Raw genomic sequence first — 19,644 nt, forward strand, 5'->3', positions numbered from 1 at the left:
AGAGGTTTATTAAACCATTAACTTCTGATTCGAAAACGAAAAATAAATATTTTAGAGATAGATTGATTGATGTGTATCAATTTTTATTGCATCTGTTGATTACGGCTAAAGTTATATTTATCTGTGATTCGAAAAATTAATATTTTAGATCTCTATATTTCTTACATTAGTTTTTATCTGTATCATGTTTTCTTGAAGATGTGAAGGTTTTGATCAATGACTAGGTGTTTGTTTTCTGTGACATTTGCACTTTGACGTATTCACCATTTTACACAGGAAAGCATATCGGGTTTTTGAAGCTCATGCTGCTTTATATGTGTTTGTATAGGTGTTAGAAACATTACAGTTTCAAATATAATGACAAAATTCCTATACCACATACAGTACGTAGGACAATAAATCAATGTTCTATTTCAGTTTATCAGATGGTTTCACAAACTATGATATACCTATTACATGTCAGAATAAATTAAAGTTAACAATACACTGATGATCATTCTGAATACTAATTAGAACACTGATAATTTTTATACTGTTAGACAGAGTAAAACTGAGTGGCAGCTGATGACTGTAATTCAATCTGGCCCATCTTGAACTGCAGACGCTGCAACCATTTCAAGAAAGTACTCGTAATAGCAGCAGCTTCTTCGTGTGTGTGTGTTGAAGGTTGCCAGTTCAAACAGGCTTGTAGTCGAACTTTCAAATGACCAGGAAGCTAGGAAATGGACAATTTGCAATAAATCCCAACACAAGGTTATAGCATTTCTAAAACTTCTCCAAATAATTAATGTTCTTCAACATTCGTAGTTCAAATCCACATTCACTTTCACCCAAAACAAGTGTATCTTTTATAAGCAAAAGTTAACATTTTCCAACACTAAAAATTTACTTTTAATAGATACTTATCTCTGATTCCAGATTAGCACTTCTCAAGTTTGTGCTGCCTTCTATATTCCCACTTTTTGCTAACCACTAGCTTGGTGGATTCCCATCTAATTTCACATGTATCCACATGCTATTGATTCAATGTAGCATGCAAGTAAATATACAACAACCCTCCATCAACTGGAGTGTGGCATACCCTCTCAGTTGACACCCTCTGTACTGACTGAAAAGGCAAGATCATATTTGGTGGACCAACTAAAGACCAAAATATCAGGTATGTTTCATTTAATCTGTGGTAGAAGGATGGCCCACTGCCAACTCTTGGGCTGCTTTTCTACCAATGAATAATGGGATTGACCATCATATTACAATGCCCCCATGGCTGAAAGGGCAAGTGTGTTTGGTGTGATGGGGATTTGAACCCACGACCCTCAGGTTATGAGTTGAGTGCCTTAACCACCTGGCCATGCTGCGCCCTTCTGTAAAGGTAAGAAAGAAAGTAAAAGAGCCAGTAAGATGTATAGAGATACAAGTCTTGGTCAGAAGCCACATGAAATAGTTCAGAAAAATGAGGGTAGAAGGCCAAGATGAGGAGAAGCCATGATACAGAGACCAAGTACAAAATATGTACCACGTTCTTGGATAGTGAATGAGGGTCGTAGAATAAATAGAACAAGAACGAAAAAAGGCTACACGTAAAGAGATTCTGGAGAGTCATATAAGAAACAAGACAAAGCCCACATATAAAGACAGAGTGCTGATACCACAGATATGAGAGAAAGCAATACAGTTGAATAAAAAGAGACTGTGACAGAAGTTGAAGAAGAGGAGGAGAGAACTGGAGCATGCTTAACAGCAGAACTGGCCAATACAGAGCTATCTGAGGGCTCAGCACAGTGTTTCCTTAATGAGGGAAAGCAATAACAGGAAAAAATAAATGGGTATGTAGAGAGAAAAAGTTGGACCAATCTTGACTGATGCATCCACAACTAGAGCTGAGGGATGAGAAATAAAAACCAGTAAAGGGGAAATGTGTTGTCAAGAAAAGTGACCAAAAACCTAGAAAAGAAATGCACAAATCTGAGTACAGCTACATGAACACCAAAGGAATGAGGCACAGACAAGTGGGTAATATCTTGTCAGGACTCAATAGACAAACTTCAACAAGATGCAGAGCAATCGGAATATGAAAACACATGAAATGCATATGTAAAGAACAAGCCCACTACAAGAGGTTTGAGAGAATGAAAACACAAAAAGTGAGATTGGGTCACCCATAGAAATAATCATAGAGTTGGTTGTATGGATCATCACAAGACATCCACAAACCATTACAACTAAATGACCCAAAGTTTGACCTACAATGAAAAACTCTATGAGAATGATATTAAGGGGCAATTGATTGTGGGATCACTAACCTGAAATCACTTATGAATTGAGAAATGCCTCCATCTCATTAAAGATGCATCTGGAAACTGATGGATGCCAAGGCCCTCACATTGTGGTATCGGTGTTGTCAAGCCATCATATGAAGTCTAAATGAAAAAGGAGGATGGTGGGGGACAAGGGAATTGGTGTGAAAACAGGTAGCCACGCAGAGTCCATTGTAGACCTTGTAAATAACCTAAAAGGATGAGGATTTTCATGGAAGTCAAAAGAGAAAGAATATCTTACAGTGAGAGGAAAAGAGGGTACAGCATGATAAACTAACTGTTCAATGTAGTTCAAATGAAGAGATGCAAACTGGTAACACCCAGTTGTTAAGCAGTTGTAAGATGTGACTTATCCAGATTGACCAATCAACCCAGGTGTACTATCTCCTACAAGATGAGAGAAGGATGGCCGTAAGAGGTTTGTTGGGACAGAACCATGTGAGAAAATAAACATCCAAGATGTCTGATTCAGTCATTTTAAGTCTTGGGACAAAAAATCACATTAAGGGGAGAAACGTCCCCATAGTAAATTGAAGAACACAAATCTGACTAAGACGTGAAACATGCAAGACTAGATGCTTATCAACAGATTCCATGTGAACCATGAAAAGAAAGGAATAAATCCTGAAGAAAGATGAGAAACGCATTCAACAGTGTTGTTGTTGTTTGTTTATTTTATTTTCCATTAGGACCAACACTGCTACATTTTGAACACTGGCAATAAACAATACTTCTTGGAATTAGGAAAAGAATGGGTAGAGGAGGCAATGGAGAGGTAGAGGAAAAAGATGAAAGTTGAGACACTCTGACAGAACTCCCAGAACCCAATAACTGACAGCAAACAGAAGTCAAAAGTCCATAAACTCAATTAAATGAACCCTAATGATCCTCAACCTATAGGTAGTCACTGCTAAGACTGACAACTCTAAAGTCTATAAGTGATGGAAAGCATGGGAACAGAAAAATAGGAAGTGGAAAAAGAGAGAGAAAAGGAAGCACGAAGACTGAAGAGAAAAAAATATAAAAGAGCATGGAAGAAAGAAAAAAAATATGTGAAGGATAAGGAATAACACTGGCATGCAGCTCCAACATGTGACTCTATAGAAACAAGAACTTCAATAAAAATCACACTGGTAGACACAAGGAACCAAACCAGGCATACAAGATAAAATGAAGGCAACAGCATTTGAATAGCAAGGGCACCATACCCCAACAAGCTTAAGCATCAAATCAACCAAATATAAAAGTAAATATGCCCCTGTAAAAAAAGGTAATTGAACTAGTATCTGTCAAAAACCTAAGGGGAATAATGAACAAAAGAAAGGGAAAGTGAGAAAAATAATGGAAAAGAGTACAGAGATTAAGATGAAGGTAAAATAAATTAAGCCTAAGTAAGACTGGACACCCATTTCTGAGAAAATACTCCAGTTTTGCAGTCAAAGAAAGATAACACAGCACAAATTTATGTCTAATCATATGAGGTAACACAGGAAATAGGATGTGGAATGCATGCACCAAATTAGTAATAAAAGTAACTGAATACAGACCTGCAAATCTGGATAGGAAGTAAAAAACAGGGAGCCAATTAAAAAGTGAAGAAAAGAAACAAACCTGATAAACCCAGTCCCTAAATAATGAAAAATGCTTAGAGAGATTAGGCAAAGTAGGTGATAGTTAATAAAACTGAAACAATCCCTACTGTCACAAGCAAAAAATATAGTTGAAGAAATATCAGGTACAAAAGATATGAAAGACTCCACTACCTAGCACACAAAGGCTGTCACTTTCCCTATGGACAGAGAAGAACCAAACACCAGTCACCAGCTGTTAGAGTAGTATGATAACATCTTATTGTCTCACACCTAATAAAGTGAAAGCTACTGACATTTAAAAAATAATAATGTGGAAATAAAAGACCAAAAGTCTGGAAGAACAGCCAATGTTCAAAAATTAAAAATTCAACAAGAAATGCTTTCACAACAGATATCTTTTTAGATACTTTCACAACAGATAATATCTTTGTAGATACTTCCACTAAAAATGCCTATACATGAAACTTTCATAAGTAAAAAAAACAAGCAAACAAACCAAAAAAACCACAGTATTACACACAGGTACCAAATCAAGAGATGGTGATTGAACAATAAATATAGAGGAAGATGGCAGAGCAAGGAGTGTGTGTGACACACCCATTAGGTAAGAGTTTCACGTACTAATTTGTGTGATAAAATTCAGCAATAGTTACAAAATGTGAGTTTAGGTGTAAGCCTCAAGGGTAGTGGCAAGCAAAATAAGTGTGTATATAGGAGAAAGCAAACAACTCATTCTCCATATTCACATTTGACCCATAATTTATGTTTCTTTCATACTCCATATTCACTTTCACCCACAAACTGTTCTCATACTCCATATTCACTTTCACCAATAAACTGTTTCTTTCATTCTCATAATTCACTTTCACCCATAAACTGTGTTTCTTTTATACTCCATATTCACTTTAACCCATAAACTGTTTCTTTCATACTCCATATTCACTTTCACCCATAAACTGTTTCTTTCATACTTCATATTCACTTTCACCCATAAGCTGTTTCTTTTATACTCCATATTCACTTTCACCCATAACCTGCGTTTCTTTTATACTCCATATTCACTTTCACCCATAAGCTGTTTCTTTTATACTCCATATTCACTTTCACCCATAAGCTGTTTCTTTTATACTCCATATTCACTTTCACCCATAAACCATTTCTTTTATACTCCATATTCACATTCACCCACAAAATGCATTTCTTTCATACTCCATATTCACTTTCACCCACAAACTGCATTTTTTTTTCATAATCTATATCCACTTTTACCCACAAACTGCATTTCTTTCATAATCCATATTCACTTTCAAATTCACAGTAACATAAACAATATTTTACAAGGAAAATTAATTATAATACCAGTGCAATAATTCTTGAGTACATTTTCAAGAGAATGTAGTATTACCTTTAATGTATAAAAAGGTAACTAATACAACTTGTTAAATATTACAGTTATAATTACCATGAAAAAGTATTTTAACATTAACACAGAGAAATATTACATATGATAATAACAACATACTTGAATATGTAGACACATAGAACAGGACAATATTACTGTAGATGTAACTCACCTGCTTATGTAGACATATAGAACACAATATTACTGTAGATATAATTTACCAGATTAGGTAGACATATAGAACAGAACAATATAACAGTAGATATAACTCACCTGATTATGTAGACATATAGAACAGAACAATATAACTGTAGATATAACTCACCTGACCCTTGTACGTGTACAGAACTGGAGTCCACATTGGAAGAAGCTTAAACAAATACAATATGAAAGTATTATGAATAAAAAACATCCACAACTGAATTTAAAGTGACATCACTAAAAGAAAGAAATTCTGCTCGAAAGAGATTTCAACAGCAAAGTCCTTTGATATTGTCACTACTAACAAAACAACGTTTACTGGACAATGTAATATTTGGTCTTGTCCTTTGATATTGTTACTATATAGAAAACACCAGTGTCTACTAGATAATGTAATATTAGGTCTTGTCCTATGATACTGTTACTACTAACAAAACAACGTTTACTGGATTATGTAATATTAGGTCTTGTCCTTTTATACTGTTACTTTATACAAAACACCAATGTCTACTGAATAATTTAATATTAGGTCTTGCAGAAAAATATAGCTTAGAAGCAAAAAGTAAAAAAATATTCATCCTAACCTTCCTGTGACAACTTGCTTTCAAATTATGCTATAAAAGATGTTTGTTAGTGATCATTGCTGGTCTATACAATCTAATGATGATAAGTCAGTAGGCTATACTAGAAGTGATCCATACAACCTAATGATAAGTCAGTAGGCTATACTAGAAGTGGTCTATATAACCTAATGAAGATAAATCAGTAACCTAATTAGTGGTAACAAGTTAGTACATATAATCTTCTTAGTGATAACATGTTAGTACACATAACCTACTTAGTGATAACATGTTAGTACATATAACCTACTCAGTGATAACAAGTTAGTACATATAACCTACTTAGTGGTGACAAGTTAGTACATATAACATACTCAGTGATAACATGTAGGTACATATAACCTACTTAGTGATAACAAGTTAGTACATATAACCTACTCAGTGGTAACAAGTTAGTACACATAACCTACTTAGTGGTGACAAGTTAGTACATATAACCTACTCAGTGATAACATGTTAGTGCACATAACCTACTTAATGGTGACAAGTTAGTACACATAACCTACTTAGTGGTAACAAGTTGGTACACATAACCTACTTAATGGTAACAAGTTAGTACATATATCCTACTTAATGGTGACAAGTTAGTACATATAACCTACTTAGTGGTGACAAGTTGGTACACATAACCTACTTAGTGGTGACAAGTTAGTACACATAACCTACTCAGTGGTGACACGTTAGTACATATAACCTACTCAGTGGTGACAAGTTAGTACATATAACCTACTCAGTGGTGACAAGTTAGTACATATAACCTACTCAGTGGTAACAAGTTAGTACATATAACCTACTCACTGGTAACAAGTTAGTACATATAACCTACTCACTGGTAACAAGTTAGTACATATAACCTACTTAGTGGTAACAAGTTAGTACATATAACCTACTTAGTGGTAACAAGTTAGTACATATAACCTACTCAGTGGTAACAAGTTAGTACATATAACCTACTCAGTGGTAACAAGTTAGTACATATAACCTACTCAGTGGTAACAAATTAGCACATATAACCTACTCAGTGGTGACAAGTTAGTACATATAACCTACTCAGTGGTGACAAGTTAGTACATATAACCTACTCAATGGTAACAAATTCATACACATAACCTACTCAGTGGTAACAAGTTAGTGCATATAACCTACTTATTAGTTACAAGTTAGTATATATAACCTAGTTAGTGGTGATGAATTGTAGCAGAGCATTTAGTTATATGTCATGACTGGTCTTGTTTCTTCAGTAGGTATGTATGAACAGGAATAACCCACATATAAATGGTTTTTGAATAAGCTTTTGAACTGAAAATTTGGCATAGTACATTTAAAATGACCAGTTATACTACCAACTACATTCAGAACCATATAACCTACCATGAGGTCAAAATATACCCACTAGTTTACCAAACAGCAGACTTTGTATTATAGGATATTTAAATAATAGTAATAAATGTCCCTTGTAAAATTTATTTTCAGTAAAGTCGACTTTTTCTTAACAACTGAGAAATAAAAAAAACTTACTCTTGCCAGGCCTGTTGAATTACATTCCATTAAAGCTTCCATAAGGCTAAGGAAATGAAGAGTAACCATTTCAGCAAGCTAAAAAACAAAATAAAGAATATGAGAATTATTAGATGAATCCTTTTCTGTTGTTTATAACTCAGATTTTACTTTCTTCTTGATGGGTCACAGGTCAAAGGCCACATCATCTAGTTTGTTGACTTGCATTCAAAATGTTATTGAAGTTCTTTATTATGAATTTATGTCAATAAGTTTGGAATAAAATTGTAAATTATAATTTAAACATTAACATTATACATTCTTTAATTTCTTAATTTAAATGTAAATATTAAAAACACACTAAAATCTATATTTTGTGATATCAAAATACTAAGTCTATAGTTCTGTACAAATTAGGAACTCAAATGACTGATACCGATAAGCTAGAATGTAAAATAAGAACCTCATATCTTTTTTATTTTGCTGACATATGGCTTATGTAATAAATCAAACATGATGGCCCTGTTTATATCTTTCAATTTTTGAAAACAGTCCCTTATATACACTTACTTCAATACACGAGATGTAAATAACCATTAGACAGTTTAGAATGTCTGCCTAATAGTTTTCACAGCCATGTTAATAGGTGAAAAGGCTACCACATTCTTTCAATCAAGATTTCACAGAAGTAGATTGTGTCTTTAGTCTGCTCATCTGCTCAAAGTTTGATTTTTTTTAAAAATCTAAATACATCTTAGTTACTGAGCTTAAAAAATTACAGTGGAATCCTATGGTACCAATAGAGTTACTTATGATCTTTTGGTTCTACAAGTGTATATATAACCTAAAAATATTTTTTGTTTGATATCCTCCTCATATAAAATTTTGAAATACTTTGCAGCCAATGTCCAGCAACAACTGAGTTCAAAGATAATTGTTTGCTTTACTTCTTGATTTACTGTTCTATGTTTTAAGAAAAATAAGTCTAATAATTTATTTCTAAATAGTAATAATCTATATATGTATATACAATGTATAATAATTGAAATGTGACTGTATATTACAAAATACCAGTCCACTAAAGCAAAACCAAGACAGGGAAGACTATATGTCAATCTTATATTACCGGATATGTAATACAGGAGGCATGTGCACCACATCAACAGAAGTTACGTAACATTAGTTAGGCATAACTTGAAGGTCAATATAATAAAAAATAATAAACATATATGTTCATATATATCATTATAAGGTTTAATCTACTTAGACTAAACATTTGTACTTTTTTGTTATAATATGTAATCACTCTAGTAGGAAAAAAGCAAAATTTATATTTATTTCCTAATTTTTCTCAATGGTTACGAGGTTGGTCAAATAACAAACCCAACATAGAGTATAGAAAATAACAAAATATAAAATCTTACTGAAAACAAACATTTGAAATGTATTTAGGAGGTTTTATTTTAGAGAGTACACAAATAATATTTAAGATTTTTGAAACAAAGAACAGTTTTATTAATTATAACATGAAATTACTTTACACACAGACTAGTAATGAAAAAAACAGTTTTCATAAAAAAATCTTCAGTAAAAATATTTCATCAAAAATTTTTTTCAGTACAAAAACTTCTAATATTTACTAAAAGTCTACCAAATTTTGTGAACATACACATGCTGTATTAAAAGTTATAGTGCAAATACTTAACATGTGCAAATGTGTAAATGAACTCGTATTTTATACTGAGGCCGTCATGAAAGGATTAAATATATATAATGTGCTGCAAAACTTTTGTTTTGCTAAGTAAACAAAGAAAATTTTTTCCATGAGGCTAAAAGTAAGAAAACTGACACGTGTTTCTACTTTCCTGTATTATTACCATAATGTTCAACATTTATCACTTACACTCTCTCTCTTTGTGTATATATATGTATGTATATGGTGTGTGCAGGTTTCACAGGATATGTAGGCAATAAATTAATAAAATTGGTGTCATGCAGTAATGTAGCTCAAGTAATATTAAAAGGATTATGGCCACTTCCTCTGTGCTATAAAGAGAATGACCAACTACATGGTTAACACTAGTCACTTTGCACAACCTCAATGCTAAATGCAGTCTTGTAGATGATACTACCAATTTAGAAAGTTATTCGATCCAACAGAAGTGATTGCCTCTTGTCATAAAGTACATACACACACAATGTTTATGTTTGTGAATTAATAAACATTGTTTCCTTGTATTGAGAACATCTTTATAAACAAGTGTATGGAAATGTTATCCAAGGTATGAGAGACATTCTCACCCTTGCAAAGGTGTTTTAGGACAATGCAGTTGGAATCAATTGCAAGAAAGAAACTTGTAGTGAGACAAACTGTCTTCCCCAGACACCCACATCTTGCCAGGTTAGAGTCTAGCTGAAGGTTCATCAATCACCCACTCACCTGATCAAAGTAATGAAATCATACCAGTATTCAGTGATTGGACAGGTAATCCCACACTTTACTTCATTGACCTCTACTAGATACTCTGCTGAAATCTGTTCTAGAAGGGAAATCAATTTTTTTAACTGTAAAGCATCAAGCCATTTTTTTTAATAAACTTCCCACACATTGCAAACAATAAGGTAAACAAGTATATCAGTTTCAATAATGATGCAACAGGTGCATATGAACAAGGATTGGTGATGAGTACTGCTGCTACAGCTCAATAAAACAAAAACAAGAGCACAAGTGGGATCTGGTCACCAATTTTGAGGAGCACAAAAAATACCTTGAATATCAATCTGGCAATAAGAGATAAATTAGATTTGGAGTGTCATGTCTCAAATATGTCTTGAAGGCATTCAGAAGAAGTATAGTCCAGTATAAACTGGTTAACCAACTGACTGTTCGAATGGTCACCATTAAGGTAAGAGAAGTGAAAGTGGACAATCTATAAGCACTTACACAGTAACACATCTGGAATAATTGTGCAGACAATGTAGACTCAATGCAGAGGCAGCAACTGAATTAATTTGTTGGTTAGTCATACTACAGTCACATAACATCATCTAAGTACAGGGAATACATTTCAATTCACAAACAGCATGCTTTAAAACAACCTGTTCAACTGCTCTATATTAATATACAACACTGTAGCACAGAGCTGTATTCATTAGCATACATATTACTTTTAGGGTACCCTATTTCTGGCCAATATAATTAGCCTATTTTTGATTGGCAAACTTCAATAACAGTTACAAGTCAAGAGAAGATAGGTTAAGTATTGAAAGTGAATCTCAAAAGTCACCAGATACAGGTGAATATTCAAAGTGACCAAACTAAGAACATTTATAACACCTGAACATTAAATAATTACACTTATAAAGATGGTAAAAACAGATCTTACTAGACAGGATAGGAAAAATTAAATTATATTGAAACGATGCAAAGTTCAAAGTTTCTTGAATACTAAAGAAATGAATTACTCATCTATGTACTTATACCATAATTACCTAGTACATCATCCTACTGTTAACAAGACAAACTATGTACTTATACCATAACTATATAGTACCTCATTCTACTGTTTAATAAATAATCTATGTACTTATAACTATCTAGTACATCATTTTACTGTTTATACGATAATCTATGTACTTATGCCATAACCGTTTAGTACATCATCCTACTGTTAACAATACAATCTGTGTATTTATACCATAACTATCTAGTACACCATTCTACTGTTAACAATACAATCCATGTACTTATACCATAACTATCTAGTACATCATTCTACTGTTAACACGACAATCTCTGTACTGAAACCAGTGGTTCCAAATCAGGGGCGCGAAATAGCTTTCCAGGGGGTGCAAGATTTCATTTCATGCATGGATGAAAATTTATTTTTTCTAGACCATGTAGGGTTTATGCAACTTTTAGTTTGTTGTAATATTTTTTTCTTTTCCAGATATTTTGTTTTTGTTTATATATCATTAAAAACTAATTATAAAAATTTGTTTTGCCCACCTTCAACTTTATTCTTAAATAAATAATTACTGTGAAGGGTGTGAGAACATATTAAAATTTTTTAGGGGTGTGAGGCATAAAAAAGGTTGGGAACCACTGACTTATACCATAACTGTCTAGTACATAATTCTACTGTTTGCAGGACAATCTATGTACTTGTACCATAACTATCTAGTATATCATTCTACTGTTAACAAGACAATCTGTGTATTTATACCATAACTACCTAGTACATAATTCTATTGTTAACAAAACAACCTGTGTACTTGTACCATAACTATATCGTACATCATTCTGCTGTTAACAAGACAATCTGTGTACTCATACCATAACTGTCTAGTACATCATTTTACTGTTTAATAGACAATCTATGTACTTATACCATAATTATCTAGTACATCATTCTACTGTTAACAAGGCAATCTATGTACTTATACCATAACTGTCTAGTACATCATTCTACTGTTTGCAAGGCAATCTATGTACTTATACCATAACTGTCTAGTACATCATTCTACTGTTTGCAAGACAATCTATGTACTTATACCATAACTGTCTAATACATCATTCTACTGTTTGCAAGACAATCTATGTACTTATACCATAACTGTCTAATACATCATTCTACTGTTTGCAAGACAATCTATGTACTTATACCATAACTGTCTAATACATCATTCTACTGTTTGCAAGACAATCTATGTACTTATACCATAACTGTCTAGTACATCATTCTAATGTTTGCAAGACAATCTATATACTTATACCATAACTGTCTAATACATCATTCTACTGTTTGCAAGACAATCTATGTACTTATACCATAACTATCTAATGCATCATTCTACTGTTTGCAAGACAATCTATGTACTTATACCATAACTGTCTAATACATCATTCTACTGTTTGCAAGACAATCTATGTACTTATACCATAACTGTCTAATACATCATTCTACTGTTTGCAAGACAATCTATGTACTTATACCATAACTGTCTAATACATCATTCTACTGTTTGCAAGACAATCTATGTACTTATACCATAACTACCTAGTACATCATTCTATTGTTAACAAAACAACCTGTGTATTTGTACCATAACTATATCAAACATCATTCTACTGTTAACAAGACAATCTGTGTACTTATACCATAACTGTCTGGTACATTATTTTACTGTTTAATAGACAATCTATGTACTTATACCATAACTGTCTAATACATCATTCTACTGTTTAATAGACAATCTATGTACTTATACCATAACTGTCTAATACATCATTCTACTGTTTGCAAGACAATCTATGTACTTATACCATAACTGTCTAATACATCATTCTAATGTTTGCAAGACAATCTATGTACTTATACCATAACTGTCTAGTACATCATTCTAATGTTTGCAAGACAATATATGTACTTATACCATAACTGTCTAGTACATCATTCTACTGTTTGCAAGACAATCTATGTACTTATACCATAACTGTCTAATACATCATTCTACTGGTTGCAAGACAATCTATGTACTTATACCATAACTGTCTAATACATCATTCTACTGTTTGCAAGACAATCTATGTACTTATACCATAACTATCTAGTATATCATTCTACTGTTAACAATACAATCTATGTACTTATACCATAACTGTCTAATACATCATTCTACTGTTTGCAAGACAATCTATGTACTGATACCATAACTGTCTAATACATCATTCTACTGTTTGCAAGACAATCTATGTACTTATACCATAACTTTCTAATACATCATTCTACTGTTTGCAAGACAATCTATGTACTTATACCATAACTGTCTAATACATCATTCTACTGTTTGCAAGACAATCTATGTACTTATACCATAACTGTCAATACATCATTCTATTGTTTGCAACACAATCTATGTACTTATACCATAACTGTCTAATACATCATTCTACTGTTTGCAAGACAATCTATGTACTTATACCATAACTGTCTAATACATCATTCTACTGGTTGCAAGACAATCTATGTACTTATACCATAACTGTCTAATACATCATTCTACTGTTTGCAAGACAATCTATGTACTTATACCATAACTGTCTAATACATCATTCTACTGTTTTCAAGACAATCTATGTACTTGTACCATAATTATCTAGTACATCATTCTATTGTTAACAAGGCAATCTTAGTACTTATACCATAACTGTCTAGTACATAATTCTACTGTTTGCAGGACAATCTATGTACTTGTACCATAACTATCTAGTATATCATTCTACTGTTAACAATACAATCTGTGTATTTATACCATAACTACCTAGTACATCATTCTACTGTTAACAAGACAATCTGTGTACTTATACCATAACTACCTAGTACATCATTCTACTGTTAACAAGACAATCTGTGTACTTATACCATAACTGTCTAGTACATCATTTTACTGTTTAATAGACAATCTATGTACTTATACCATAACTGTCTAATACATCATTCTACTGTTTGCAAGACAATCTATGTACTTATACCATAACTGTCTAATACATCATTCTAATGTTTGCAAGACAATCTATGTACTTATACCATAACTGTCTAGTACATCATTCTAATGTTTGCAAGACAATATATGTACTTATACCATAACTGTCTAGTACATCATTCTACTGTTTGCAAGACAATCTATGTACTTATACCATAACTGTCTAATACATCATTCTACTGGTTGCAAGACAATCTATGTACTTATACCATAACTGTCTAATACATCATTCTACTGTTTGCAAGACAATCTATGTACTTATACCATAACTATCTAGTATATCATTCTACTGTTAACAATACAATCTATGTACTTATACCATAACTGTCTAATACATCATTCTACTGGTTGCAAGACAATCTATGTACTTATACCATAACTGTCTAATACATCATTCTACTGTTTGCAAGACAATCTATGTACTGATACCATAACTGTCTAATACATCATTCTACTGTTTGCAAGACAATCTATGTACTTATACCATAACTGTCTAATACATCATTCTACTGTTTGCAAGACAATCTATGTACTTATACCATAACTGTCTAATACATCATTCTACTGTTTGCAAGACAATCTATGTACTTATACCATAACTGTCTAATACATCATTCTACTGTTTGCAAGACAATCTATGTACTTATACCATAACTGTCTAATACATCATTCTATTGTTTGCAACACAATCTATGTACTTATACCATAACTGTCTAATACATCATTCTACTGTTTGCAAGACAATCTATGTACTTATACCATAACTGTCTAATACATCATTCTACTGGTTGCAAGACAATCTATGTACTTATACCATAACTGTCTAATACATCATTCTACTGTTTGCAAGACAATCTATGTACTTATACCATAACTGTCTAATACATCATTCTACTGTTTTCAAGACAATCTATGTACTTATACCATAACTGTCTAATACATAATTCTATTGTTTGCAAGACAATCTACGTACTTATACCATAATTATCTAGTACATCATTCTATTGTTAACAAGGCAATCTTAGTACTTATACCATAACTGTCTAGTACATAATTCTACTGTTTGCAGGACAATCTATGTACTTGTACCATAACTATCTAGTATATCATTCTACTGTTAACAATACAATCTGTGTATTTATACCATAACTACCTAGTACATCATTCTACTGTTTGCAAGGCAATCTATGTACTTATACCCTAACTGTCTAGTACATCATTCTACTGTTTAATAGACAATCTATGTACTTATACCATAACTGTCTAATACATCATTCTACTGTTTGCAAAACAATCTATGTACTTATACCATAACTGTCTAATACATCATTCTACTGTTTGCAAGACAATCTATGTACTTATACCATAACTGTCTAATACATCATTCTACTGTTTGCAAGACAATCTATGTACTTATACCATAACTGTCTAATACATCATTCTACTGTTAACAAAACAACCCGTGTACTTGTACCATAACTATATCAAACATCATTCTACTGTTAACAAGACAATCTGTGTACTTATACCATAACTGTCTGGTACATCATTTTACTGTTTAATAGACAATCTGTGTACTTATACCATAACTGTCTGGTACATCATTTTACTGTTTAATAGACAATCTATGTACTTATACCATAACTGTCTAATACATCATTCTACTGTTTGCAAAACAATCTATGTACTTATACCATAACTGTCTAATACATCATTCTACTGTTTGCAAGACAATCTATGTACTTATACCATAACTGTCTAATACATCATTCTACTGTTTGCAAGACAATCTATGTACTTATACCCTAACTGTCTAGTACATCATTCTACTGTTTGCAAGACAATCTATGTACTTATACCATAACTGTCTAGTACATCATTCTACTGTTTGCAAAACAATCTATGTACTTATACCATAACTGTCTAATACATCATTCTACTGTTTGCAAGACAATCTATGTACTTATACCATAACTGTCTAATACATCATTCTACTGTTTGCAAGACAGTCTATGTACTTATACCATAACTGTCTAGTACACCATTCTACTGTTAACAAGGCAATCTATGTACTTATACCATAACTGTCTAATACATCATTCTACTGTTTGCAAAACAATCTATGTACTTATACCATAACTGTCTAATACATCATTCTACTGTTTGCAAGACAATCTATGTACTTATACCATAACTGTCTAATACATCATTCTACTGTTTGCAAGACAATCTATGTACTTATACCATAACTGTCTAATACATCATTCTACTGTTTGCAAGACAATCTATGTACTTATACCATAACTGTCCAATACATCATTCTACTGTTTGCAAGACAATCTATGTACTTATACCATAACTACCTAGTACATCATTCTATTGTTAACAAAACAACCCGTGTACTTGTACCATAACTATATCAAACATCATTCTACTGTTAACAAGACAATCTGTGTACTTATACCATAACTGTCTGGTACATCATTTTACTGTTTAATAGACAATCTGTGTACTTATACCATAACTGTCTGGTACATCATTTTACTGTTTAATAGACAATCTATGTACTTATACCATAACTGTCTAATACATCATTCTACTGTTTGCAAAACAATCTATGTACTTATACCATAACTGTCTAATACATCATTCTACTGTTTGCAAGACAATCTATGTACTTATACCATAACTGTCTAATACATCATTCTAAAGTTTGCAAGACAATCTATGTACTTATACCATAACTGTCTAGTACATCATTCTATTGTTTGCAAGACAATCTATGTACTTATACCATAAATGTCTAGTACATCATTCTACTGTTTGCAAGACAATCTATGTACTTATACCATAACTGTCTAGTACATCATTCTACTGTTTGCAAGACAATCTATGTACTTATACCATAACTGTCTAGTACATCATTCTACTGTTTGCAAGACAATCTATGTACTTATACCATAACTGTCTAATACATCATTCTACTGTTTGCAAGACAATCTATGTACTTATAATTTGTGCTTAGAAATTGTCTCTCCAAATATCTGCAAATTTACTGCTTTTATATATATTTAACTTAATACTTCTGATGTTTTAACATAATTCTTTCTCTTAATACTGTTCATACAAGTCAATCTTTGTACTAATAAATTTTCTACATTCTGTAGTGTGTTACAGAACAGACTTAGTATTCTGTTCATACTTTAGTTTAATAATATTAGTGCATTTGATTTTAGTACTGTTCACACCTTAAATGACTGCTTTGTTAGAAACATTAACTTTAGAAGTTATTATCAAAGGAAGTCAAAGTTGAAATTTCAAACTCATAAGAATATCCTTCCTGAAGGATATTCATTTAGTCTGTTTCTGTTCAGATCTTTAAATAACTTCTGAAAGTATATGCTGGACAGTTAATAAAGATAAAACAATCTAACCTGATATTGCCCCTCCTAGCAGCAGCATGAATATACAAAACACAAAGATATAAAAGAAACTAGCACAAGGTCTGCTTCACAATTACCATCACTATGTTTTATCTAACAGCTCTAAAGCATAATTAAAACTAACACAAAGTATCACAGACTGTAATGTTTTATGTTAAGTATATTACAATATTCCCACTGACTATAATTTTAAACCATGTACATACAAATACAAACCACTGGTCACATTATCAAAAACACCAATAAAAATTTTGAACTAAAATGTGGGAACTCAGTTAAAACAATAATTTAACAAAGCACAGATAATATCAATAATAGAAAAATACATCAAAATAGTAGCTTTGAACAAGCATATTGGAATGGCATGAACAGAATAAACAATAAACAGTCTCAAACATGAATGGATGAAATATTTCATTTCACTGGTGTATTTGATGTTAATTCATTTAGCATCAGTTTAGCAGAAATCAATTTTTTTTTTCTTTCAGGTCTCATCTGTTTTGCTGCAGTCCTTTTGACAACATATTTTTAGGTTAACCCATTGGATATTCTGTTAGAACAAACTAAATTCTTTTACATTTGGTTTCATTTAGTTATTTTTGACACAATTTTTTCAGTCGTGATTTTCTTATGTTATTCACTCAGTATCATTATGATTCTAAAACATTAATGTAAAATTCCTACATTTACTTTAAATATCAGTAAAACATAATTTGTTCCACTGATTACATTACTATACTTTTCAATGTAGCTAAATATAGCCGAGCACATTAAGAAATGTTTTATTCAGTGTTCAGTCCACTTTTCCTTTGGATTTATATGCAGCTTTATACACTGGAGTCTTCACACTTTGAGAACCAATTTCAAAACCATCAGACTATTTAAAGTTCCTTCTTTCAAGCCACAGTTCAATAGGCATGATATTACATATTATTTCACAAATGGCTTTATAAGTTGATGAATGAAATTATATTTGCTTACATGACATACTACACTTGATACTTAAGAGTACAACTGTATTTTGTTAGATAATTTTATGAAATTCTGCAGTTAAGCCTAATGAAAACAATCAAGCACACTCTTACCCTCCACCACTTGGAACCTGCATCAAGGGATGTCAAATTAGTAACAGCATACAGCAACCCTTTAACATTTTTGAATGTTGGTTGTACAACCAGGCCTTTACTTAGCATACCCTTTGTTTGTGTTCTATAATGGTAATTCTTAATAATTACAGATAACTGTACAAAATAATGTTATGATTAATTAAAGATCTATGTCATATTTCTAATGACCTCTATTTCAGTCCTATAAATACTTCATTAAGTTTCTGTACAAAATAATGTCATGATTAATTAAAGATCTATGTCATACTTCTAATGACCTCTATTTCAGTCCTATAAATACTTCATTAAGTTTCTTTACTTTCAGTAGAGGGACTCGCAACAAGATTCTTGTTCTGTTCACTGTTGTGTATTAGACAAATATATTTTTGTAGTTAAACAGCTGCTTTGCCACAAATAGAACCTCATCATTCATCACAGAGGTTCTCTAATGCATGCTTAAATTTACAGTCAATGTTATCAGAACTCCTACCACAACTAAACTACAGATAGCCTACACCTCTTGTTGTGTGTAATCTAATAAAAAATGCCTTAAGTGTGAAAAAAGGCATGGACTAAAAAGGATTGATCGTGCAACTTAAAGAAATGAACTCAAAACTGGTGACCAAACTGACAGCTACACTTATAACAGTGATAAATCCTTTACAGCAAATATTAATCAATTAAATAGCCAAGCTGCATTTTGTTTATCAAATTGGGGCATGATGTTTCGTAACTGGTAAATCAAAATACTAGGCCTACCTAACTACAGAATGAACATTCAACTAAAATTATTATCAATGTGTAGCTACAAGTTTGGCTGCTCAGTTTAATTTTATTCTATTAAGTTGCATGTTCAATCCTTTCGTAGCCACACCTTTCTTTCACATCTGAGGTGATTTTCATTAAATATCATGACCTT

General features: G+C 32.0%; 1 protein-coding gene across 3 annotated transcripts in view; it reads right to left on the reverse strand.

Moving 5' to 3' along the window:
- Window positions 1-388: 388 nt before the first annotated feature.
- unc79 (UNC-79 domain-containing protein) overlaps window positions 389-19,644 on the reverse strand; it is a 152,653-nt gene continuing 133,397 nt past the window's right edge. For 2 of the 3 annotated variants that reach the window (XM_076483502.1, XM_076483500.1), the window contains 4 exons: window positions 17,611-17,625; window positions 7,652-7,729; window positions 5,638-5,682; window positions 389-715 (listed from right to left, as the gene is read on the reverse strand). In XM_076483502.1, coding sequence (XP_076339617.1) covers window positions 536-715; window positions 5,638-5,682; window positions 7,652-7,729; window positions 17,611-17,625 — 318 coding nt within the window. In that variant the 3' untranslated portion in view covers window positions 389-535. The remainder of the gene's footprint in view (window positions 716-5,637; window positions 5,683-7,651; window positions 7,730-17,610; window positions 17,626-19,644) is intronic. The other variant, XM_076483501.1, reaches the window with a different exon arrangement.

Source organism: Tachypleus tridentatus, chromosome 13 (assembly GCF_004210375.1).
Source record: "Tachypleus tridentatus isolate NWPU-2018 chromosome 13, ASM421037v1, whole genome shotgun sequence".
NCBI lineage: Eukaryota > Metazoa > Arthropoda > Merostomata > Xiphosura > Limulidae > Tachypleus > Tachypleus tridentatus.